Source organism: Tachypleus tridentatus, chromosome 3 (genome assembly GCF_004210375.1).
Source record: "Tachypleus tridentatus isolate NWPU-2018 chromosome 3, ASM421037v1, whole genome shotgun sequence".
Taxonomy (NCBI): domain Eukaryota; kingdom Metazoa; phylum Arthropoda; class Merostomata; order Xiphosura; family Limulidae; genus Tachypleus; species Tachypleus tridentatus.
The window spans coordinates 27194738-27222528 of record NC_134827.1 but is presented as its reverse complement, the minus strand read 5'-3'; the positions used below and the strand labels follow the sequence as shown (position 1 = coordinate 27222528).

Here is a 27791-nt window from a genome sequence, read left to right as displayed (position 1 = left end):
CATTACTACTTTTGTTTCAACAAAGGTTACATACCATAATGATTCTTACATGGAGCTAATATTTACTTTGTCACTGGTTGACAACTTTTATTGGTATTAGTTTAGCATATTTAACTTTCTGAGAGATGTTTAATATAAATATTCTGTGACATAATTGCCAGTAAGAAAGAAACGTCTGTGACACTAACAAAGGGCAATCCAAGATTTGTTTATTTACCATTTAATAAAACTAAAGTTTAAAACAAACAGTGAAAAAAATTACTTAAAATTAACATATTTTTCATCTTTTCTAGGGAACAGAAATGACTTTGTAGTACTGAAATACAGTATTTGTTAGAAACATACAGAATGATATAATAAACAAACAATGAAAACAGATTAAATCAAAAATTCCACAAGCACATTATAATCTATACAATAATAAAGTAAAAACTGAGGATGTACCACATCATTATAATTAGGTTCACCAACCAAGTAGTATTTATATCCTACAAGTGTGTAGCATCATGACCAAGTTTCTTAAAGTTCAAAACCAATAAAGTGACAACAAATAATCAATATTAGATTGCTATTTGTAATTAATGACACACAAACACAAAATGCATATTTTAATATCTTGAAAACAGATCAAACTAAATAATTACTGGTGAACAATAAACATCAGAGGCCAATGTGTCACTCCATTTTCCTACTTTTAGTCTACATGAACCTTGCAGTATCCAACACATTAAACCTTCTTTTGAATTATCTTCTTTAATAAATAGTGATATTAAAACTGAGATTTAACACATCTATGATGTGGTATCTTAGTCTACTAAAATATTTTGAACTTGAATACCATTTGGTTTGTATTCACTTCTTCAAAAAAAAAAGGATGAAACCTCATAATCTTCACCTCATGTAACTTTCTTCTGAAACTTACTATATTTTGTGCAGATGAAACATAAAGACAGATGTTATAATGTCTCATTATCATAAACGTCATAACTAAAACGTGTCAGATAAGAATGGCAAGTTTATTATAACTCACTTGTTTCTTAAAAAAAAACAGTACAGATCTTGTCATGTATGTAAGCAAATTAAAATGTACGACATTAACCTGTTCAGTGCCGTAGACGAGATAACTCATCCAAGCCAATCGGTAACACAGTGCCACAGACGAGTTAATTCTCAATAATACCTAACTTCAATGCTAGATGTCAGTACCATACATGGATTTGACCTACTTACAAATTGTTTCACTTTCTATCCAAAATGGCATCACAAAATGAAGAAGCATTAGAGTTGTATTGTAGCAGCTGAAATACTTGGCAGTCAACAGGTTAATATAACAAAATATTAATAAAGACCATTTATTAATAAATATATATTCCTGTGATCCAATTTTTATAAAACTAATTGTCTAAGTAAAACTTATTCCATTGATGAATTAGGATTAAAGTGCATTAATGATTACAGGACCAGCCAAATAAACTCCTGAACTTTAAATTTGATGTGAATTGTCTTGACAGCATGAAAATTGAGTGGAAACAATTGCTAAGCAGATCTTCAGGAACAGGATAATTTATTATTACACAGTGAAAAAACTGATGATTTGATCCAGGCAATCTTGAAATTAAAAGAACCACTCCCCTATCTTGAGCAATATTATTATTTTAATGCCACACTGATGACTTAATGCAACATGGAAAAACTGTTTGAGGTCATTTCCATTTATAATTTACATAAAAATCCTATTTATCAGTGATCCTGCACCTTCTACCCTTTCAATATTGCACTTGAGTAGGCAAAGGTGGTCTGATGAATTTATCTTTAGTTATTCTTCTGTCTTAGATACATATGAGGATATTTTTCTTTTGTCTTCTTTAAAATATTACACAGTCTTGGAACTTCTTCCCATAACCTTAAACAGCTTCTTAGCTCTAAATGATTTCCTAGATCAGCTTGTTTCATGCCACTCACCATTACTGGCCGTATTTTATAATTTAGACAAGCTTTATTAGCATACTCATTTTGATAATACTGGAAAATGTAACGGACGTGGAGGCTATCTGTAGTCCTTGTCTGGACATCAACAGGTTCAATTTCCTGCAAATAAGAAGGGCTTACAATAGGAACGATGAAGTCAACACTTTCAAGCAGTTTTCTGATGTTTCTGTATGGATCAAAAGCAAGCTCAACGTCTAACTCCCTTGCAAAAATGACATTAAACTGCAAATTCATCTTTTCCTTGAGTTTCACGGCAACTTCTATGTCTTCTGAAGTATGAGTGATGAACACTGATGCAAATTTATGGCTTAAAGGCCAATATACAGTTTCACACATTCTCTCGGGTCCTATGCATACCTGACCATCAGCTTTTCGACACACAAGTTTTGGTATTCCCTTTAACTGACCCGAAACACTTCCTTCATCATCCCAAAAGTTATACAGTGTGACAGCTACTTCTTGCGATATTTGTACTGGACCTCTGCTGGAAAAGCCATTTCCATCACATGTATACAAGCCATTGTTATCAGCTTCTTCACTGCTGCAACTAGAAATGCTTTCTGACTGGATAATGGAGCCATTACTTTCCCAGCTTAAATTGGAGCTTCCTGAAGAGCTTTCATTTGGTTCAATGTTAATGCTCTCTTCTCCGTTAGCATCAAAAACTGGAGTGGACTGAATGTTACGTTTGAAATTTTTATTACTGTTTCCGTTATATTTTAAACTGAAGTTGTTTACAAATTCATTTTCCTCTGGTTTTATTGTTATGTAACAGTTAGTTCCAAGAAGATAATCTTCTCTAGCATTATTGCAAATATCACTTCTACTTTTAGTACCTTCTAGATTGTTTCCTTCAAAGCTGTCATTTGCAGAGTAAACAAGATTGTTTGTACAGCTGGACAAGTCAGCCTCTCTTGTTGTGCTGTTTACTTCACAACAAGGACTGTCTTTAGAAGTTGGCTGCCTGCTGCAGAGGGACGACAAGAAATACGATGAATCATCTTCAACTGGTAACAGACTGATGGAATCACTTCTTTCTGAACTTTGTGGATTTGAATATTTTGTTAAAAGACTGATTATCTCACCTTGTATTTTACGCAGTATGTCATAACGCTCGATATCTAACAATATTCTTAAGAGTTGTCCCAATGTTCCAGAACCTTTTGATAACTTTGATACAAAGAGAGTGTACAAAGGCCATTCGTTCAAATTACGTGAACGTTTTTCAATAATCTTAAGTTCTCCTATATTTCCAACACCAAGTTTGCTTGCAATATCCTTCCAGTCATCATCTGATCTTGCCTCTACCGTTTCTGCTATTTGTTTAAATATACTGTGGGGCACATCTTCATATTTACAATTTCCTATTTTCATCAAAGCATCTTTATAAAAAAGAGATCAATAAGTAGATTTCTTCTTCCACCTCATTCATAACTCCATTAAGTATCTTGTCAATTTCTGCATTTTCTCCATGGAGCCTATGATTAACTCCATAAGGCATATTTAAGGTCATTTCTTCGTGTACAAATTAAAACCTATTCCTGCAAAATACAAGACTTTGTTAAAATCTTAAATTGAAAATCTAACACAAAATCTAATCACAAAGATACACAGAGTCAAGTAAAATTTGGAAGACTAAAATATATTTTCGTAAGTTCGTAGTTTTAAAAAGATAAAACCTTCCAAAATGCAGGGAGTTACAAAATTATGTGAAACAGACTATCATAAAAACATATGACACATGATTATTTACAACTGTGAATGTAAGGTTTCATGCTTATACAATTAAAGTTTATGTGCTAAATAAAACTATTAGATGCAATTTAAAACTAATTAAGACATTATTATCAAAGGTACTTGTAATAAATGACATAAAAATTAACACATCTTGACACACAATATGCAGGGATTTGATGTGAGACTGGATTAAGTGTAAAAAATTCATGGTCACTTTTATAATTGATACTTTAAATCATTCTCTTGTAAGTTCCTCCAAAGGACCTTTGGATCATGAACCATTTCAATCATTTGAGGTTAAAATCTAAATTCTGTAATTATAGTTTTGTCAGCTTGTCCAAATTCAGTTTCATTCCAGTTGTACAAAAAAGAACAAAATGCATTTATCACCTGAAAAACTGAAGTAATACAAAATGTTGAATGTTTCACGACCTTAACCACTATATGTTTTGAGCAACTATGAGCTTTGTAAGTTAGTAGGTTGGCAGTCTCAAGTGTCATTTTGAACTTCTAGGCAAAACTAGGAGTTAATACTTTTAACTTGTCTGACAGTAAAAACTTTGATATAACTTGGTATTCTGAACAATAACATTTCTATAAGATCAGAATCAGTTTATTATCAGTTTCTTTAATTTTGATTTCAGGCTTCAGCTTGAGAATGAGCACATCCTTTATTCAGAAGCTTTATTCACCACTGGTTCTTTCTTCTACTGTAGATTGGACAATAGCTTTACATTCTTTCAAAGCATATTCAACTATAACAGACTTAATAAGGGATCCTGGGTCAGTATGTTTCTTTCACTTCTTGAGTTAAAGTTTTTCATTTTTGATGATATAGACAATACAAAAATTCTCAAATTTAATTACTGAATTTTGAAATTTTACAGTTATCACAATTTTCCATAGAAACATTTAAGTTACCGGAAAAAAAAAAAAAAAACTCTTATTAAATCACTAAATAGAACTCTTGAAACCTGGGAAAAAAATTCTTAAGTTAAATAATTTAACATGATAGCAAGGTCTAAATTTGCACAGTGATTGTTTTGATAACTTAACTTTTTAAATACTCCAATTATGTTTTGAATGATGTTGAAAAAAGTGTTAGCTCACAGTTTATAATTTAGTATTCCTAATATGTTTGTATGGGTTAAACATCTGTGGTATTATTATCTATTCAAACTACCTGTTGTAAATCTGGTTAATAATTTAGTAATATTAGTCCTAACAGTAGTAGTTCAACTCTTATTATTTTCAAGACCATTGCAGTTAAGCACCAACTTGAGTTACATGTTCCCAACAACATGACCATTTGCAAATCACTTTTGCTGAACTTAAATGAACTTTCAAGTTAAGGCATATCACTTTTTTCTGAATGGAAAGTCTTACTGTCATACTGATGGTGCTGTTACGGGTTCATGATTGGCACTACATCTGACCAATCTTTTCTTGCATTTATATGAAAAATGTGACTTCAAAATTGCCCATAACAGTTCAAAACTCTTTACTATTACAGGTATGTTGATGGCATACTTTCTCCATTTTTGAGAATTCTGGTGTATTCAATATTTGAATAATAGGCATAGAAGTATAAAGTTTACATGTGAATATCAGGAAGGTCATTAACATTGACCTTTGGACCCTGTATTTTCATTTTGTGACTTTTAATTCCTAATTTGTTTTAGGTAAACCAGTTAAAATATTGGTTCATTGTATTTATAAAATATCAAATAAACACAAATTGTTACATAAGAAATTTGACAATATTAAAGAATTTTTATGTGACAATGACTTCCATTCTTGTTAATGATAAAATACTTTATAATTAGCTAAACAACTGCAGTGTTAATAAACCAAATATATTTGAAATATTTAAGTACCCCGTAATTATCAGTTTCCCTATACAGTTAAATATTTTGATGTAACAAAAACTCAATTAAAAAATATTAAGTGTGTGTATCTTCAAGTACGGTTCAGATGTGCATTTAAACTCAACTGTCACCTACAGTGTATTTTTTTTAAGATTTAAGGAACAAATTGTTGTTTTAATATCATCATTTGTACAGGGTGGCCCATAAATCCCTACCCATCCATATATCTTATGTATCCAGTGTATTTGTGTGCTGTCCCTCATTCTCTTCTGCATAATATTATGCAATGCAATGTTCTGTGAGCCATTTTCAAGTGTAAATGGGCTTAAATCAGCCATATTTCTCTGAAAAAAATACGTGTGTAATTGAATATAACATGATAACATATGGATAGATAGGGACTTACAGGTCACCCTATAGTTATATGTTTATCTGTTTTTGCTGTCAGTAAGGCTAAACTGGTTCTACTGAAATATTGATAATGTAAGTGAAAGAACATACTAAAGACCCCTATTAAGTCTGGTATATGTGTCCTAAGAGAATTGACTTTACCATTCAATCTAATTTGTTGAAGACCACAGAAAGGATCAAAGCTTCCATATACAAAATATATTTTGCTCTTTCACAAGCTGAGACCTGAAATGTTTGTACTTTGATAGTAAACAAGTAGCATGTAAAGCTCTACATTCCAGAAAGAGGTTGCTAAGTTTTTATAAAGTTATTATCAACTTTCAGCATTAAGAATTATATGATCTCTACAGATAACTAAAGGTTATGTTTCAAACAAGGAAGAGAAAGAAGGTTAGCAGTTATTAAACATAGTCAGGTCCACTGAAATATTGAACAATTCAATTTTGGAACATTCCCATGTTATTCAGTGATGTCGAGAAAACCCACTTGTAGAGAAATATATATGTAAAAACGGCTCGTTTGGGTTGAGAAAATATTTTACGTAGAGGAGAGAAGAACATTTCGACCTTCTTCGGTCATCGTTGAAATGTTGTTCGCCCCTCTACGTAAAATATTTTCTCAACCCAAACAAGCTGTTTTTACATATATATTACAATGTTATTGTTTTCAGTTATTTTTAGAAAGTATAAATCTCTAAAACAGACATGCACCACTAGTTCAAAACAATCTCTGAACATGTCAGATTTATATGAAGATGAATTAAACTTTTTCTGTAACATCTGAAAAGTATTTAGATGTAACCACAGTTATCATTTCTTAAACACTACAGCTATTACAGTTCAACCCAAAACATTTGTGTGTAGCTACTGTAACTTGAAGTATACATATGTTAAGCTGAAGAAATCCCACATTAGTTGATTCAACACATTACTCAAAAAAATTTGAAGGTTTCATAAAATCAGACAACACTGATATAATAATGGTGTTAAAAGTTTTACTAAACTAAGTCCACCATATATATACATATTAACAATGGTTGAGAGAAACAAACATTTTATAACTGAAAGCAACTATTCTGCTTCAGTCAGAATTTCCTTTAGATCAGTTTATTAACCTCATGGACCCCCCCCCCCTTGAGAATCTAATTCAAAAGCTATGTATTCTCATCACCAGGAAAATGCACAGAAACAGATATGCACACACACACATACATACAAATTGATGAAAAAATCAATTTTTTTTGCCTCCGTTTTACAGACCCTCTGAAGTTCCTTCATGACAACTAGTTAAGAACCCAAGCTTCAAAACAATATATGCATGAAGTTGATCCAACAGACTGATCCTGTACCAGAGAAGGAATGTTGACTACAGTCCAGACTTTACAAATTATATCTTTCAGTCAACAATACGAGTCTGTTGTACAAAAATTCTCAGATGTGTTAAAGTTTCTGTACTAAAGATATATCTGTGAAATCTCAAAATAAATCTTACTGGAATGTAAGGTGGTATTCATGTGCAGAATAAAATATGTTTTTGTTCATAATACAGTTTGTTAATTTGCATATTCATAACTTATAAAACCATATCTAACACTTTTCCATTATTTGTGTACATATCTGGTATTTTTGCTGGCATGAGTTGTATTGAAATCTGTAATGCAGGGTAACATGAAAAGTTTACAACTCTGACACCATATTGAATGACAATCTGTACAAAATCTAGGCATTATGTGAACATAGATTTAATGAATATTTCTTACATTTTTATGTAAACAAGTCTCATTAGTATGTAAACTGTCAAGCAGATATTTCTTTTCACCTTATTTACAAACTTGATATTTAAAACTGTTTTGGAACACTAACCCACTTAGAGAACAAGTAATGCATTTAAAATAAACAAGAAAAACTTATTCTTACAATGCAACACATCTCCAAAAAGGTTTAAATATTTTTGGAGGTGATAAAAATTATCCAAGTCATTAGTCTTGCATCAGTTGTGGAAATTGTTTCTGAAAGCCTGATGAAAGATGTCTTATAAAGTTATCTAACAACATTTCAGTGTAACTTAGCAGTGTAAGACTAGAGGGAAGGCAGCTAGTCATCACCACCCACCGCCAATTCTTGGGCTACTCTTTTACCAACAAATAGTGAGATTGACCGTCACATTATAACGCCCCTATGGCTGAAAGGGTGGACATGTTTGGTGCGACCGGGGATTTGAACCCGCGACCCTCAAATTATGAGCTAAATACCTTAACCACCTGGCCATGCCAAGCCTTCAGTAGTTTTTACACATTATATATATAATACCACTGTTTGCATGTATTTCATTTTTTGTAACACAGTTAAATACACTAGTTTTATTTATTAATATTTTCTACCATAATTTCTGCCTTTCAACTCTCATCACTCAAAATAATACATGTTGTACAATAATGCTAATTATGTTTCAAATTTTAATTTCTGTTTCTAGATGCATACCATAACTTTAACCAGTAACTCATGCTACGTGTATAAATTCTGTGTTTTTTATATCATAGGGTTCAGAATAAAAAGAAGCAAGATTCTTACATTTTAGGCACTCAATTTTTGCAGTCCTGTATCTATATATTTCCAGTTTTAATGAGACATACTTAGAATATATAATAAACTGAATAAGAAACACCAACACAAAGTAACTGTCAAAAACAATTACATACATCTAGGACATCACTTTAAACATTTTATATTCCCTTTCATAATGTTTATCAATACAACACACACTTAAAAAGAATGGTCAACATAACACTGCCTAACCACATTATTAGGACCCTCATCTGACACTGAGTTATATCACTTCTAGCCACAATGATTGCTTAGATTTGGTAAGGTAAAACTTCCAATAGTGCAAGACACAACACCAATAAAAACAATTCTACCTTTCTAAAAGTTTGATTGGCATGTGGTAATAAGTAATTCCATCCTTCTATAGTTAATTAAAATACATTCATATATATTCAGGTTGTCTTTCTATATTTTCTTTCACGGGTTCTGCATGTAGTTGTGGCATTCTTGCTCAATGAATGTCAAAAGGTTGTAGATGTATTTATCCTTTTACTAAAGTAAAAGACACAACAGGGAAACAAGAAGCAGCTTATTTTACTATGGTCCTGTGGTTACTCCCTGGGGAAGTATAATAATAATAAATATTCCATACATTTCAAGTGGTGACACTCACACCTGTCCAAGTTGATACAAGCTGTTTTATTTTTCCCTTTATAAGTTATTTGGAATAGCTATTGATGTGCACATCTATAGGTTATGAGATAGGCATATGGAGTTTTATCTGATTTGAAAGTACAATAAGTGATACTTTCTGTGTCCTTGTAATGCAAACAGATATTTAGAAACATTCCACTTCATTTCAGCAGCCAGATGAAGTCAAAGCGATAACTCTAAGCTAGATGTTGTAGTAAATATAAAAAACTATACTTATTGTGAATAAACATTTGTTCATTTACCCGACCCGATTGCATCTTTATCCTCTACTCTTCATATTCAGTTTGTTCTGTTTAATTTTTCTTAATCAGCATTCTTGTATTTTTTAACTATCTGTCAAATATCAGTGTGTACTCTAATACCTAAGGCCTATGTTAATAATTTGAATTGAACTTATTGTCTGTGTGTTAATCTGTACCAGTGAACTTCAAACAGGACTGGTTAAGTACATGGTGGCCCAAAATTTTCTTTTTTATTTTAAAATATTTAATAATCAAATAACTGTAGAAATACTGTAATTCAGTTTTCAACACCATGTAACCTAACCACGTGAGTTTTTATTGACATGTTAGTAAATTTCTACATGCACCATTAGTTGCTCTTGGTACATTAGCTCATGTTCACTGCCATTTCTAAATTAGTAGTGATGGTATTCAGTATTTTCATTTTCACTGACTTTAGCTCCATGATGTTTGCTATAGATATACAATTCCTGATTTTGTTAACATAGCCCCAAAGATAGAAGTTTAGTGGAGTGATATCTAACAAATGCAGCATTCACATAACTAGACCACCCTGACCAATCCACTGCATTAGCCTTTCCTTACATAGTTACATTTTAAGGAGTAACATCACTCACTGGAGTAAAAAAAACAACAACAGAACAAATATGAAAATAAAAATTTAGTTTGGATACAAAACGTAAGCTGCATGGTTGTATTTCTTTAGTTATTTAATTATTAATTTTTTTTTTTTAAATAGGAAAAATAATTTTGGGCTACACTGTAAACTGTAATTTGGACATCAGGAAAAGGAGTTCCTCTAAGTCCACTTATACTGTTTTGGTACGTACAAGTAGCAGATGAGTCAGTCTAAATCAAAATGAATGGCCTCTTGTTATCCTAGCTTGGAAACGAAAGTGTATTATTTCAATTACACTTATTCTTCGTGAAGTATGGTACGCAACAGGTACGGGTATTGATATCGCCTACCATGCCGAATACAACTTTCTCAGTTACAACTTGCATTGAGATTCACTCATTCAGTGTTTCACGCCTCTTTTCAAGTTTTACTTTAGGTTTTCTGGAAGTAATATATATCAGAAACAAAAACTGTTATAATGAAGCTCTTGAAATTCATTAATATGTAGTGATGTAAATAATTAGTTATAATCTTGACATGCCAAATAACACCAACGCCGTTTCATTCCAACTTTAATTATAATTATCAATAGGCGTCAACAACAATTTGGTAATAGCGATGGCGCAATATTATGATTGGCTTACTGTCTGGTTCACCAATGTTTCTCAATGATTAATAGAATAATTCAATAAAAATTAACAACTACAATAATGTTGTAATCAAAGTTCTTACCCTAATTTTGGTGTGTCGTAAATAAATAATACTGACGAAAATTAAACTTACCAACATAATAGGCTAGCTCATAACGTCACACATCACATGGTCTCGACCTCTGGAACTATCTGTGAAATGAAATTTCTATTTCCGTTGAAATAAAGTAATTTATTTCGGAAAAATTCCATTTTCTGTTATAATAAAATTAAAAGGTAATTTTTAAATCAGCATATTACTACTTATATTGAGAAATGGTCGCTTTTTACTTGTACTAATGAAGCCAAAAAGTTATTATAAATGGAATTCAAATACATACACATTTATTTAGAATATTTTTGAAATTACACAGCGCAGGCAATTACCAAAGTTTACATAGAAAAACACTATCGTTGCTTAATATAATCCTTACATTATATTCATTACTTGCTTTTAAAATGTACTGGTACGTACCATCGACATGCATTGAATATTACGTAAACAAACGTATTATGAGAAAATTATTGAAAGGCGCCCATTACATTAGGCATTTCATATTGTAGCATGCAGTCATACCATGCGTTTTCCACTTCCTTATTTCAGTGCAGAATTATATATTAAAAAAAAAAGTATAATTCTACGCAATCTAACAATGACAGCTATGGTATCGCCTGTTCTGCTCAGGAGCAGAATGACTATAATTCTGTATGTCGTGAAAGAATGTCGTTAACCGGTTTCTATCAATGTTTAGTTAAAGCAAATCTCGAAATTTCACCTTTTCCTATGTTGAATTAGAATGACCAATCACGCGATAGCACTAGTTTCCACGGTAAATTGTAACATTTCTCACTAAGTAAAAAGTTAGTTGTAAACATTTTGGAATAGATTTTGATAAACATTATTCTGCCTGATTTTAAGTCGGTCGACTGGCTGCCCTCCAGTGGCACAGTGGAATGTCTGCGGACTTACACACTAAAAACCGGGTTTCGATACCCATGGTGGGCAGAGCACAGATAGCCCATTGAGTAGCTTTGTGCTTAATTCTAAACAAACAAAAGTCGACTGGCAGGAAAACATCTCGAGAGACGAAAGCCAGTTAATACATTCACTATTTCAGTTAAAGGCAACTATACAACATCAAAAATGCAATACATAAACACAGTTTTTGTCCTCAGTCTGAATAAAGAATGAGTTTGTGACACACATTGTGTCGAAGCTGTCTATTAACTTACATAAAATCGACTTTAGTTAAATGTAACATTAATGCAACACCTATCCTACCATTATAAAGCGAGGCTACCAAATTACAAACGTGAGAATCAGTTTGATGAGAAAATATCACCCAATAGGTAGGAAAGAGATATTTCTGAGCCAAAATTACAGGACTTCATTGTCAAATTTTCTATTATTTTCTGGCACTTATTGTTTTTCATGAACTTTTGTGTTATACAAATTTAAGGGAGTGCTTCTAACTTAAAGAATGACATATTAAGCAAGCAGAAATACTTATGACCGTTAGAAGAAAGTTTGCCATTCCAAAACGATTGTTGTATGAAATAGATGTTGAGTCTAAAGAAAGTGTTCTCCTGGAAACTGGTCGTTAATCAATAACCAAATGTGCTTATTATTGAACTCTCTACAACTACATACCCAGGAAGACCAGCCAACATCTGTTATAACGAGAATGGCAGATCAGTTGTTGCTCCAATGGATTGGTATTGCATTGTCCTTCAACACAGGGACAAATATATCATTTTTAGTTGTTATATATTTTGTCACTAAAATACATCACTCCTCTTGACCTATTCTTCACAGTATGCAAAGTATTGGCAAAATATCTGTCAGCAAAGTAGGTTTTACCCACTAGAAAGTAACAAAAGCAAAGATAACTAGAATGGAAGTGACTCAATTTTTTGGCGTGTTCGTGTAGAAACTGCGTATAACCAAACTAAATAAATTTAATAAATTCCTGTATTATTAAAAGAAAGTAGAAAACATACAGTGTACCTGCGCAATATAGTGTATGTCTTTTGGTTTGTATGTTATTCTAGTGTCTATCTTCTAGCAAACTAATGAAAATTAAACTTCACTAACTTTATAGGCTAGCTCATAATGTCACAAATTGAGTCATCTCGATCACTGGGACTACCTAAATACCTTCATAACATATTCCATAAAGTTTACCACTTTACTGAATATCCAAGTAAACTATTGATTGATACTATATCATTGGTTAATAAAGATCATTGGAACATTATTATCAGATTTTGCTGAAGACAGAATAAGTGTTTCAAAACATTCAAACCTTCTGTAAATAAAAATATTGTGCTTTGACAACCATCTTTATTTCTTACCATCATGAATCCATTGCTAATGATGGAAGAAGCATAATGGTTTGGGTCAGTTTTTCATGATATGGATTCCATTCTGTGATTTCAATGAGGAGGATACAGAATGCCTCATCTCATATTAACAGTCAACTTCGATGCAAACCTACAATAAGGCCACTTACATTTGAAAGCATAACAATGTACAGTGTGTGAATGGAATTGGTTTGGGAACAACAATTTAAGTTTGAAGTGATCAGCCTTAAGACTAAAAACAAATCGAATCATTCTGTGAATGTTTTGAAAATTTTCAAAGGGCCAAATTTGACAGGATATGACACACTGCTGAACTGGCTCTTGAACTGAAAGAGGAATGGTAGAATATTACATCTACTCACCAAAACCTGGTCCAAACTGTGATGGCCAAAAGGCAGACCAACGCCCAATTAGAAATGAGATAAACGATTATGAACTAGCTTTTTTGTTTATTAATTTTGTTTGTTTGTTTAGAATTAACCACAAAGCTACACAACGGACTATCAATGCTCTGCCCACCACAGGTATCGAAACCTGTCGGAGGGAGGGCTTGTTTATTAATGTCCCAATATATTTCGTAATATAGTATAATTACAAAAAATGTAACAAATGAATATGAAAAATGTTATTAATTATTGTGCTTGCAGCATTGTATTAAATGTTGTGATGGTATTTGCTAAAAATGAAAGAAGCAAGTTTACTTGATAATGAACATACTTATTAAATTAATATTGAATAAAACACTGAAGTTTAAAAACATTATATTTTCTTCTAAGTATAATATATTTGTTCCACGTATTGAAAACATTCTCAAGACATACATGATGTACTGAAGCAAACACTTAGAAGTATAATAAAAAATGAAATAAATGTATTTTGTTAACAACATTTAAAACAATCTCTCCTTCAACAACATTACAACATATCCAGCAATAAATTAAATGTTAATGGCTTTTGATGATGTTATCAAAGTAACATGAAGATCTACTTAGTTAAATGTTGCTTGGTTTGAATTTCGAGCAAAGCTACACGAGAGCAATCTGCGCTACTCGTACCAAATTTAGCAGTGTAAGACTAGAGGGAAGGCAGCTAATCATCACCACCCACCGCCAACTCTTGGGCTACTCTTTTATCAACGAATAGTGGGATTAACCGTTAAGTTATAAAGCCCCCACGGCTAAAGGGGAGCATGTTTGGTGTGACGGGGATTTGAACCCGCAACCCCGAATTACGAGTCAAGTGTCTTAACCACCTGGCCATGCCGGGCCTGTTAAATGTTGTCCTGCTTCTTCAAAATATTGTTGATAAAATGACAATTCCAATTCAATAACAGAAATAAAACATGCAACAGTAGTGATACATTTATTACAATACCACAACTAATTTACAAATGTCTTATTCTTAAACTTTCCAGTGATGTATAGAAAACCAGCACACATATACATATAAGGGCCCTAACCCTCAGCCAGTGGTTCTTGACCTTTTCATCGTCTTACCCCCTGAGACTCTCCAGGATATTACCGTGACCCCTATAATAATTTTTGTAATGGTGAACTTTGCGTAAAGGTAGAATAAAACAAAACTATATAAAGATCTTAATTTATTGAAAATGTTACAAATAAATTACCTTGAGAAATGCTACAAGTGCTAAACAAATGCAAAATCCATGGAATTACTGAACATAATACAAAACCTGCTTATTCACTCAGTGTGAGGGTTGATATAATGTATATATATTATATATATATATATATTTATACAATGAGAAAATACACTAAATACGATGGAAACTTTGATAATTAAATTTTAAGTTCGATGTATTAATATTATATAGTTAAAAAAAATTAGGTAATTCAAAACGTTGTAATATATGAAAATTTTTACTCAAAATTAGACAGGTGGTCTCGACGCGGTTCAACTGCTGCACTTCAGCGTGTTTCTCATTGGTGGGCAGTTACAGGCACTTGCCACAAAAACTACAAACTGTTCCGTGATTTCCCCAGTAATTCTCAAACCTTCCGTGACCCCGCGAAAAACTTCAAATGACTCCCAGGTTAAGAACCACTGGTCTTCATTGATTGATGCTACTATCTACAACATTCTCGCTGTTTAAAGGTTAATAAGTGTACCCAAACTACACATGCACAAAAACAGTACATTTTCAGCTCGTGGAAGGAAATTTATATACATATAAATATACATATTTACATAAGTATTATCTATGTATGCACTGATTTAACACAGCTCTTTGTTAAAAATATTACGTTGTTCGGAAAAAATAATGGCAGATTTTTGGACTTTATCTCAATAAATAAAACAGAAGAATAACAGCAAGTTTATCAGTCAAAATAAGCACCTAAAAAATGGGTCGTTTTTGTTGCATGCAAGAAGTGTCTCGCTCAGTGTAAAACTACCACTTTTCTGCTCTTCATCTGCCCAACTTTTTCTCTTTTCCAATTTCTTTATGATAGCTTGATATTATGGAAATTGAAACACCCAATTCTTGTGCCATTTCTCGAACTTTAACTTGTGACTTTTCTTCAACTGACGCCTTCAAGTTCTCGTTGTCGACAGCAGAATGCTGCCCTCTACGCTTCTCATCTTGGAGACTGATGTCTCCTTTTGTGAACTTTGAAAACCAACTTTGAACTCTTTCAGAAGTGACTTCATCTCCCCATGCTTGCTTTATGTTGTGAGTTGTCTGAGCAGCACTTTGACCAAGTTTGAATTCACCCAGAAAAATTACTCTTAAATGCATTTTTTCCATCTTGACAAAAGGGCTCTAGAATATTGATAATGAATACTGTAAAAAAAATGAATTAAACACGTTCAATTTTCTGCAAATAAGAAGGGCTTACAATAGAAATAATGAAGTCAACATTTTGAAGCAGTTTTTCCGATGCTTCTTTTCAGATCAAAGGCAAGCTTTCCCAGCTTACGTTGGAGCTTCCTGAGGAGCTTTCATTCTGGTTCAGTGATAATGTTTTTTCTCCATACCTTTCCTTTTTATTACCATGAAAAATTGGAAAGGACTGGATGTTACGTTTGAAATTTTTGTTACTGTTTCCGTTACATTTTGAACTGAAGTTGTTTACAAATTCATTTTGTTCTTGTTTTATTGTTATGTGACAGTCAATTCCAAGAAAATCTTCTTCTCTAGCATTACTGCAAAAAGTGTTTCTACTTTCAGTAACTTATAGATTTTTTCCTTCAAAGCTGTGACAAGCAGAGTTAACAGCATCGTTTGTACAGCTCGACAAGTCAGCCTCTCTTGTACTGTTCGCTTCACAACAGGAACTGTCTTTAGAAGTTGGCTGCCTGCTGTAGAGAGACGACAAGAAATACGATGAATTATTTTCAACTGGGAAGAGACTGATGGAATCACTTCTTTCTAAACTTTGTGGATTTGAATGTTTTGTTAGAAGACTAATTATCACATCTTATATTTTACACAGTATGTCATAATGCTCAGTATCTAACAATATTTTTAAGGGTTGTCTCAACCTTCACTACATCTTTTGTAAATAATAAGCCCTTTAAAAATGTGTTCATTTTAAGCCTTCATTTTAAGCCCAGTAAAATGTACTTTAGTATGTCCATTAATACTATATTCATGTTTCTTACTGACAATCGGACATACAATGAAAAACATTTCACCACTTCAATGTGTAGATACCTACTCATCAGCCAGGATGGTCGCATTGTGCCTGATGCAAACACCTGAGAGAAAGTGACAGCGTGTGTGACTTGGGCAGACTGAGAGAACTCTATCAATGGACACTGGAGATCACAAATAGCTATACTTTTCTCTAATTTTGTGAATGCTTGGTTATGAAACACTCAATTTCGGGTGCAAGATGATTATGTTTTTCTTTTACGTGTATATGTCTCTTTGTTTTTTTAGTTTTCTTAAGTGTCAGAACTTAATCCAATTTCAGGTGTTAGACAACTGCTCCAGGGCGCTCCAACACCAATACTCTTCTTCAAGTAACTATCTTATGGTTACATATTACAACTTACAAGTGTAACAAGGCATTTAATACGTTATTATTACTACCCGCATTTTGTAGAATCTGTAAAAACAAATTAAAATATTTATGACAATTCTAATATTAGATTTTTAAGTGTGTGTTTTCTGTTTAATTTTGGTTAGATACAACAGAAAGAGAGTGACTTTTATTTGTCAAAACAAAGTATAGTAAAGACTTTCAAGTTCTAAGTTCTATCGACAGCAGTACATTTTATAAGTTTAACTGTAAGTTACTTTGTAGTGTTAATGTCACAAAAATAAAACTATCAACTTTAAAGTTTAACACTTACACTCTAGGTTATAACTTCTAACACTTCAGTAACAGTAATGTGCCATTGAATAAAAATGATTACTAACGGAAATATAATAATAACTTATGCAATATAATCTAACATTGTCTATTGTAACTTTAACATTATTCAAACATGTTGAAACCGACTGCCGATACCTCTACAAGTTAACAACTGTAAGACTTAAAACTTTAAAAGTTAAGTCAAGTTATCACTCTAGACCCACTACTTGCCCAGTACCCGGTAGCTTCGGGACTTTAACTTAGGTTTGTTGAACTGTAATTTAAGTTAATGCCTGATTCAACTCAATTAATCCTGATCTTATTATCGTAGTTAAAACATGAAAGTCATTCAGATTATTTACCCACTTTAGTTTCAAAAGTTTAAAATCATACTTGACACTAGTCAGTTAGGATCCAACACTCATAACATGCTAGTAATGGAAGCGCTTACTTACTTACGCATTGCAATCAATTACGTCAGTAATTGTACCATAAAAAATTTTGCGGTTTCTACCCACGGGCTTTTAAAAATCGTCAGAAAAGTTTGAGACACATCAACCAGTAGTTTTGAAATAAGTCTTCCATACATAAGACAAAGCTACCGCTCAAAATCAGGAGGTTTCAAAAATGTTATTCAGGAGATTGGACTACAGATTAAGAGGTTTTTATGTTCGTGTGTTGTTCCCTGCTAGTACAGCGGTAAGTCTACGAACTCATAACGCTAAAATCAGCGGTTCGATTCTCCTCGGTGAGCTCAGCAGGTAGCCTAATGTGGATTTGCTACATAAGAAAAATACACACACGTACAGTCGTCGTGTTTTCAGCACAAAATGCAATAATTTAAAGGTGTTTGTGTACACTTTGCTGTTATTTTACCAAATCCTAGCCATATATTACTTAAATAATGCTTCTTTACTCTTGTTTTTAAATGAACAAAGAATTTTAGTGCATGAAACTTGTCATTTCTCACATGTCAACATAATATATATCACAGTATCATCTATCTCATGAACACTGCTTACTGATTCCGAGTATACACTATCCATCAAAGTGTATTTGCACATACATGTTTAGAAAGCTTGAATACCCGTTGATGACCAAACATTATCAATGACTATTTGTTTGTTTTGAATTTTGGGCAAAACTACTCGAGGGCTATCTGCGCTACCCGTCCCTAATTTAGCAGTGTAAGACTAGAGGGAAGGCAGCTAGTCATCACCACCCACCGCCAACTCTTGGGCTACTCTTTTACCAACGCATAGTGAGATTGACCGTCACATTATAACTCTTCCCCACGGCTGGGAGGGCGAGCATGTTTGGTGCGACCTGGATTCGAACCCGCGACCCTCGGATTACGACTCGAACGCCTTAATACGCTTGGCCATGCCGGGCCCATCAATGACTCACTGTTAAATGAATGAAAGTATACACAAACCACCAGCTGCAGATCGCACGTGCAAACACTATCCTGTGAAGGTGGGCTCTGTAATGAGTCTGTATTAATTTGTTGGAAGACAAATTTATTAATATAATTTTGTAATTCCTAGACTTTTCGCTAATGATAAAAGAAAAAAAATATATAAACTTTACACTAACTGGGTAAATTTAAGAAGCGAAAGCAAGTATAGAATGGCCCGGCATGGCCAAGCGTGTTAAGGCGTGCGGCTCGTAATCTGAGGGTCGCGGGTTCGAATCCCCGTCACATCAAACATGTTCGCCCTTTTAGCCGTTGGGGCGTTAAAATGTTACGATCAATCCCACTATTCGTTAGTAAAAATGTAGCCCAAAAGTTAGCGGTGGGTGGTGATGATTAGTTGCTTTCTCTCTAGTTTTATACTGCTAAATTAGGGACGGCTTGAGCCGACAGTTCTTTGTGTAGCTTTTCGCAAAATTCTAAAACAAACAAACAGTCCATTCTTCTGGTCTATAAATAACTTACCAACACTTTCAATGTTGACAACAGAGCCATAATGATTATGTGTTAAAGTTAGAGCATTCCGTCTTTCTTCGGTTTCTATAAGCCTCAGGCAATTATTTAACAGAGGAAGAACAGATGCCAAACGTTCACATTAACTTAGTGGTAGTATTTTTTTTACATCACAAAAACAGGCCTAACAACCTGATCGCTTATCCTAAGGCCGGATTAAGGAAAACTGATGCCAAAAGCACAGCCCAACAATGGTGCCCCCCTCGGCTCCTCCATTGCTTAACTGAAAAGACATTAAGACTCAATAAGTGCTGAAAGTGAAATAAAAGTTTGAAATTGTATAACCCTTCTTCAGTTTTCTTCCAGTCCAGACCCCATACGTATATTAAATAAAAACGTTTTTATTTTATTTATTTAACAGATTGGACATAGATCAAAATCAAGCAATGACTGAGGCCTTTTAATTAGAACTGATGAGGGAAATCACTTCTTTGTTTAATGATAATTAAAACTAATTATTTTTACTGTATATTTGTTTTCACGTTGAGTTAACTCTTCTCAATGTGATGTTAACAGAAACGAAAAGTTTTCTCAAAACCCATTTATTCAAAAAATTCTCACTTTGAGCTTAAAACCCTGTAAGCAAATTATTTACTTATACCTTATATTTATCTACGTTTTAAAAAAGTTCTCTTCTAGATTTTTTAATTGCAAAGTCTTTGATCAAGTCCTCAAAACTAATTTCACATAACAAATCTGCTTCTATTCTTAGCAGAGACAATGCATCCAGCCTGTCTTGTCGCATTGTTGTTCTGTCGGGATTTTTTAATATGCTTGAGTTGAGAAAATGAACGCTCAGCCGTGCAATTTGTGACCATTAATGTTAAAAATATACGCAATGCAATGTCTATGTTTGAAAACGCACACTCAATTTTGTCTTCTGAAATTATTTTATAAAGTTCGGTATGACTGAATCTGCTTTTTACAGTTTTTGTTGCATGAACTTATGGCACATATGTGAGTGAAACTGTTGAAGCTCGGAAGACAGATTAGTGTCCAAGTCCTCTGGGTAAGCATCAATTAGCCTTTGGGAACACTTAGAGTACCTTTCAGTTTCAGCAGATGAAGTGTCACATCTCTCCTCTTCTTCTCATCTGGGTTTCTAGTTTGTCAACAATTGTGCGGAAGGTGGTGATACGAAATTTATCTCTGACATTCAGATCTACTTCTTGTGCATCTCCATCATTGAGTACCTTCTTTCTGACATGTTTGCGAGTTTGAGCTGCATTGTAATCAACATCTGGTAGTATTTCCTTTGCAACTGTTTCAAACTTTCCAAAGTCATCCCTTAAACTGCGTAGATGGTCAGCTACTGACCTGTACGGATCTGCATGTTTTTTAAGTTCACATCCTCATTTTGCAGAACTTGACTTGCTTTACGTAACTTTTACAAAATCTCATCCCACATGATCAACATAAAAACAACTTCTAGCTCTTTCATCTTATTGCAATATTGTCTGCTTCTCTTCTAGTGTCTCCCTTTTGTGACTGGTCTTCAACTAGACATTCTGAAGCTTCCAAAATCTTAAAGACAGACTTCAAAATTGCTGTTCTTCCCATAGCATGTGCTTCCCATCTGGTATCAGAGAAGTATTTTAACACACTTTCATTTCCAAGACAAGCTTTAAGAATTTTCTACCTGCTGGTCGAGGTTGAAAAAAAATGTATAGAGCAAATGTATTGTACAGAAAAAATTAACTGCCACTTGACAGCAGTCAACAGCACTTCCACCTACTAGATTTAGTGTATGGGTTGCTCAGGGCACATATACGGCAAACTTGTTTTCTTCTAAAATCTTTTGCTGCATCCCCTTATAACGCTCAGACATGTTAGCAACATTGTCGTAAGACTGACCCCTAGATTTTGAAAAATCAAGTTCACAAACTTCACGTAAGTACTGCAATACCTGGTTTGCCATTTCCTTATCGGTATGGCTTTTCAGTTCCAGAAAGATTAAAAAAGCGTTCAATAGGCTGCCCATCTTTTAAGTGTCGAAATACAACACTTAACTGATCTACATGTTATGGATCTGGTGTCGAGTCAACTGACAGGCTAAAATAACAAGAAGAATTTACTGCATCAACAATAAACATGTGAATCTTCTGAGCCATTGGTTCAATGAATTCTTCACAGGTGGGTTTGGACAAGTAGGAAGGATCTCATTTCCAGAATTTCCATATTTCGAAATGTACCGTGCTAAAAATGGATCAAACTGACTTATGAGTTCAAGCAAACCTAAAAAATGCCCATTCTGCAGTGAACCAAATTTTTCATCTGCTCCTCGAAAACCCAGGCCACATTCGGCTAATGCACGAATAAAAGTCTATTACACACTCCAAGACACGTTACCAGTAATTGCACTCTTCTTTAATTTGTTTTTCCAACTCTTGTCGCAAGCTTAAACTTTATCTGCGAGTTAAGTATGTTAGCATAGAGTCTCGGTGAGTAGTGTTTCTTTCATGAAGATCAATTACAACAGTATTTCGTCAGTCACTGAACCCTTCATTCTCTTTCAACAAAACGCGAGGAAAATTCAGGGGCAAAAACGTTTACAAACAAAGTTGTAAACTGACCCTGTTTTTGGTGAATACAATAACCACTCTCTCTTATATTGCTCGCCATTAGCTTTTACCCCAAAGAAAGGTTTTTGCACACAGTATCTTGTTGGTTTGCTACTACTGAAAGTCCGGCAAGATCTGTCAAATGGCCTATTGTGGTGTTGACAGTTAGTGGGTACACAAGCAATCCAATAAGCCACATCATCAGCAAAGAACTCGAACCACAACCCTGGATCTTTTGTTTTTGTTTCTTCATTTTTTGTAGACTGAACTCAACTTACACAACATGATCTTCCAAATCGTAACCCATCTCTGTCATCAGAAATAACATGTACTGCATCTGACTCTAACAAGATTGAAGTTGAACCAAGTTCCACACTTACAAGTATCGCTTTGCCCACTTTAAGGTCAGGACATCATGATGACGTTGAGGTGTCACAGGCTGGCTCAAGTGGCACAAGTCTCACAATTGATCTCACTTTGCCAGTAAATTCTCCTGATATCTCCAGTGTTAATGTTGATGCAAATTGCACTACAAGACAGACTGAAGTTGAATGAAAATATTAGTCAGCTTTCCAGTCTTGGCCACTAAATCCAAAGCTTTTTATTGGTTCTTTTTTGCCAGTTTTCTCTTTTGTGCACTACTTAATTGAACACGTTTCATCTTGCAGTCTGAAAAAACACAGAAAAATACAAAAACAAAAGAATATGAATCGTATATAGTTATAATGATCAGGAAAACACTGAAATTCATAAAGAAAAACCTTGGTAAGACAGTCAAACATACTAAACTCTAGGCCTACATTAAGATAAAGGACCTAGGTCCATCAGCACATAAACTTAAATTCATAAATACCTTTATTGATTTGCTGCATTCTGATTGGTTGAAAACCATTCGAAAATGGCTCCAATCTATTTTATGAGAATAGTTTTCAGTCATTGCAAAAGTTTCATTAAGGTTGTTGCTATGGTAGCTGTATGCAAGAAACAATGTTAATGGTAATATGCAAATCCATTGTGGGCCAAAAAGTATTACAAAACAATTTGTGATCAAGAACACATAGTGTAGTAGCCTATATACACAGTGATCGTTCTGTACTGGTGCACATACATAACATATAATCAATTGTAAACTGTACTGCACATTGAACTCCTAACTACTGGGTTAGGCCTAGGCTAGAGTACCTTAATCCTAATCAAACATCTGAAGAATGAGTTGTAACCTCAACGTTGAGCTCGGTTTTGACCTGGGGGCTTTAGATGAGCCAACAAGTCATACATCAGTAAAATAGGCATATTTCTAAAACTTTATATGCATACCTGGATGCGAAGGCAAATTCTAAACGACAGCCTTAAATTACGAATCGTCCACTTCATTATTCCAGGCTACAGTAGCATTTCCAGCGCACTCACACTAAACTAGTCACAGTATTTAAGCTTAACGTTATTGTCACTCAGTTCTCAGATAACAACACTAACGTTAGGCCTAATGCTAATACATGCAATTTAGTCCACTGACGTTAAGCCTAGTACTCAGCACTAACTTGTTTAATTCATGCACTTTTTCAGACAATTCTAATTTGATTTTGTTGATTTGTCGGTTCTTTACAGTATCTTTGTACGACCATGGTGCCACATTTCTGTTACTACTACTAGTAGCATAGTGTATATATAACAACGTTTAGAATAATGTCGTACATGTCGAAGTCTTACGCAATTTGACCTGAAAGGTTGAATTATCGCCTTTAGACTGCTCCGATCATTCATTTGTTTTCCCAGCTTTTCAGAAATGTAATAGAACACATACTGATCTGAATTTATAGTCACAAAATAGTTGAACTACACCTAAAAGTATGTTGTTGTTTTCTCTGTGTTTCTGTCTTGGATTGTTCGTTCGTTTCATGCAAAATATCATCAGAGGGTCGGGCCGGGTCGGGGCATTATGACGTCATGATAGGATCAAGGAAGAAGTAAGGAGAATATAATTGTGATCTCCATTTCTGGCTCTAAAAATGGCATACCTCACGAAATTTTGTTGGCTATTTATAAATCGGGGTAAAAACAAGGGTGTCCGGTCTTAAATGTGATTTAAAACCAGGCACCCTTGTATTCATCCCCAAGTAAATCACAGCTTCAGATATGTTTATATTATTACATGATCACAAGGGAATACAAACAAGCCCTAATACTCTTATAGGTTACTTGTAACCTATGAACGGTAGTATTGCTACAGCGGTATTCATTTCTAAATTTTTTCTTGGTGTGATAAATTTCAAAACATGCACTCAGATACAAAGGAGTTTTTTTTTTTTTTTTTTTTTACAGCAAGTTGTTTGGAGCCGAAAAAAATTACGGCTCAGAAAAGCTTCAGTAAGAAACACATTTTAAAAACATTACAAAATACACATGAATAATGCAATACTAACATGAAATAAAACTAAAACAAACGAGACAATAACCCAAATATAACGTACGAAAACAGAAGCCGAAAAAACCCATAAAACTAGCATTGTCTCTGTACATGCCTGTTACCATTTCGTTTGACTTATGTTCCTGTGGTATTATACTCTTTATATTTCTGTAGATGTGACTGAATAAAGCAGTAAAAGATAAAATAAAACAGTTCCACTGCCTGTAACTTCTTATAAATAACCACAACAGAAGGAGTGATTGAGATAAATATTTCATCTTCAAGGTCAAACATCTTAACATACGATCATCTTTTACCTAAAGTTTTATCAACATTTTTTACTGCACTTTACAGTAATCTTTCGCAAATCAAATACTTCTTGCTTCAGATACATCGTTTAGTAGTTTATCGAAACTTTAGTCACTCACCGAGCCAAAGAAAACGTTTTTTTAACAATGCAGAGTAAAGTCGAACATAGTAGGTAAGAACAATTATAAAAAAATCGACTAAAGCTGAGTGTGGCAGTGAAAGAGTTACAGGCATGATAACGAGGGGAAAACTTTGTGGTGGCCCCTTCCGTTGGTGCTTATTTTGTGCTTATTTTGCTCAATGGTTAATCCAGGACTGGCTTATAACTTGCGTACGTGCGTGAACGCACCAGCTCATGAATAGTGATTTATAATACCAGTAATAATTGAAAGAAATTTGACTTTACTGGCCTTCCTTTGTTATAAAAAAACAACAACAAAAAAACTCGGACTTCTGTCAAAATCTTGTTTGTTTATTGGCCAAAGCAACTAGGCTTACCTGCGCCAAACCACTGGTTAAAAAAAAGTATATGTTGATAAACGCAATATTGCATGATGTGTTAACTGTGATTCTAACTCCGAATTTTACTGTTTTAAGTCCTGAGACACTGGGAGACGAATGATTTTATAAAACAAAAGTACGTTTATAATTAGTTTTATTTATTTGATTTTCTGTCTAGAAACATTTATTAGCCATTGTCACAAATATAAACATATAAAAGATATTTCAGTCTCTAACACTTGGAGATCGTTTCATTTAATAACTGCAGTAACTATTCTAGCAACATTACGACTACAACCTAGAGGGGACAGAAAGAGGTATATAATAGCTTCCAAAGGAAGCGAGGACAGGCAAATCAGTGCACTGACGTGTAACTGATTTAACCGCTTGTGTTGACGACAATAGGTCACGTACTTCAGGTGAATCGACTACGAACTATTCATATATTCTCCTGGATTGTAAGCTAATATCAGTTCTCATAAAATATCGTATTGCCATTCATCGCGATATTGAAAAAAAGATTTCGTTTCGCTAATAAACTAACTATTGTCGTATAAATAAGTCAGCAAAGATTTGCTGGGAAATAAATACTAAAATAATTATGGAATCGCCTGCAATTAGAATGGTAAAATATTTTCTTCAGCCGGAGCTTCCATCTAATCTTTATGCCGAGGTCCTAGAAGAAAAGTGGTGGTAAGTTAATTGTAACATTTCCCCGGTCGAGGAAGAAAAGCATTAATATTAAAGTTCTCCAGTCAACATTGAATAAAACTTAAGATACATAAAGTAGTATTTGAAAGTGTTATTTGAATTTTTGTGGTTAATAATCTGTTGTTAAAATACACATGTTAAGTTCGAAATACGAAAGATTTGAAAAAGGAATCTAACAAGGAACTTCATAAAAAAAAAAACTGTCTTAAATGCTCCGTTATTATTTTGTTTTTCTTCCATGAAATTTTAACAATAAGTTTCTGTCCTGCCTTGTATTTATTGCTTCTAATAATATTTGAAGCGCATCTTACAAAACCTGCGTCTTAAGTAAATTAAAACTTCAATGATTCTATTCCTTTGTAAGTTTTGTTCATATTAAACGTGGCTCGTCTGCCAATCTGAACTAAAATTCAGGTTTAGATACTTTGGAGTGGGTCCAGCATAGATAGCCCATTGTGTAGCTTTTTGCCTAACAATAAACAAACTTAAATCTGATGACAAATTCTGTGCTTTCAAAATTTTTTTTGCATGCGTTTATAATTAGTTTCTCGCACATCTCTTTGTGAATACGCTATGTTACCCGTTTCTCTCCGTCCAAATGACGTCTGTTTGGCGCTATTACGTGGGTGGTGAAACTGTTGGGGTTTCTTCTCAACACGTACAAAAAACTGGTTTTGTATTTTTATAATATTTAATACTTTATTGAAACTGGCAAAATGATTATGTTAAAGTAGATCAAATTAATTTGTTGTTGCAACATCGCGTTCCACTGCTTGGGTCTGTGGGTGCGTTATAAGAGTGAAGGTAAAATCTCTCTATTCAAATAATCAAAAGCAGCTCAAACGTTGTAGGTGGATACTATTTCTAGCTGCCTTTTCTATAGACTGCGAGTTCAGAATTAATGACGTTATACGCAGATAGCCCGTCTATAGTTTCACGCAAAATTCTGAAAGGAACAGATCAGTTTTAAAAAAGCATTTTTAAATTCGTAGTTAAAAGAGAGCCTTTGGATGTGACTGCTATAGATTTTCAAGGAAATAAACTATAGAAACTTTACTTACATACTAAGAGGATTTTGCGTGTGTGGGTGTTATTTTTTTAAGCTCTTACTTGAACAATTTTGACTTTTTTGTTTTCTTCCTGTAATCCTTAAGCCCCATAATTCTACTTTCTGAAGGTATCTAGAAAAGTGTCTTTTCTTTTCTTTTTCTTCTAAATTCTCACTTGCTGAATAAACAACATGTTTAGGTTTTCTGTGAAATACTTATTTTACAAAACTAAATGGTAAAGCAGTATGGGCTTACAAAAAAATAAATTTTTTTCGAAAATGGAAAAGTTAAACTTAACGACGTTTGGGAAATTACAATAAATAACGAGAAGGAAAATAATTCAACTAAAAACACAGGAAGGAAAAATGGAATAGGAGAAGCTAAATTAATTAATTTGTTTGGTTTATTTTGAATTTCGCGCAAAGCTACACGAGGGCTATCTGTGTTAATCGTCCCTAATTTAGCAGTGCAAAGCTAAAGGGAAGGCAGATAGTCATAACCACTCACCGCCAACTCTTGGGCTATTCTTTTACCAACGAATAGTGGGATTGATCGTTACAATATAACGCCCCCACGGCTGAAAGAGCGAGCATGTTTGGTTTCTAGCGGGATTCAAACCTGCGACTCTCGAACGCCTTAACACACTTGGCCATGCCGGGCCAGCTAAATTAGAAAACGTTAAACTGAGTTCGGCAAATGGCAAACCAATTAAATGATTCGTACATCGGGGTAGGTATAGAAGCTATGAAAATAAAGGAAACGCTTAAC

The 27791-nt window shown here is 33.7% G+C and overlaps 1 protein-coding gene and 1 pseudogene across 2 annotated transcripts; both read right to left on the bottom strand.

Moving 5' to 3' along the window:
• Nucleotides 1-192: 192 nt before the first annotated feature.
• LOC143246589 (uncharacterized) lies at nt 193-11026 on the bottom strand. Of its 2 annotated transcripts, none has more exons than XM_076493554.1 (2): nt 10907-11026; nt 193-3530 (listed from the first exon to the last, which is right to left on the bottom strand). In XM_076493554.1, the coding sequence occupies exon 2, from the start codon at nt 3361-3363 to the stop codon at nt 1813-1815; it is 1551 nt and encodes a 516-aa protein (XP_076349669.1). In that variant the 5' UTR covers nt 3364-3530; nt 10907-11026; the 3' UTR covers nt 193-1812. The 2 variants fall into 2 exon arrangements, with proteins under 2 accessions (XP_076349669.1, XP_076349670.1); XM_076493555.1 differs by having other exon boundaries at nt 10856-10944.
• A 4578-nt stretch (nt 11027-15604) lies between these two features.
• On the bottom strand, nt 15605-19467 carry LOC143247952 (histone-lysine N-methyltransferase SETMAR pseudogene; annotated as a pseudogene).
• Nucleotides 19468-27791: the final 8324 nt, after the last annotated feature.

Bases quoted from the DNA above. Each gene is read 5' to 3' on its own strand.
- LOC143246589 (XM_076493554.1), bottom strand. From the start codon at position 3,363: ATGAAAATAGGAAATTGTAAATATGAAGATGTGCCCCACAGTATATTT.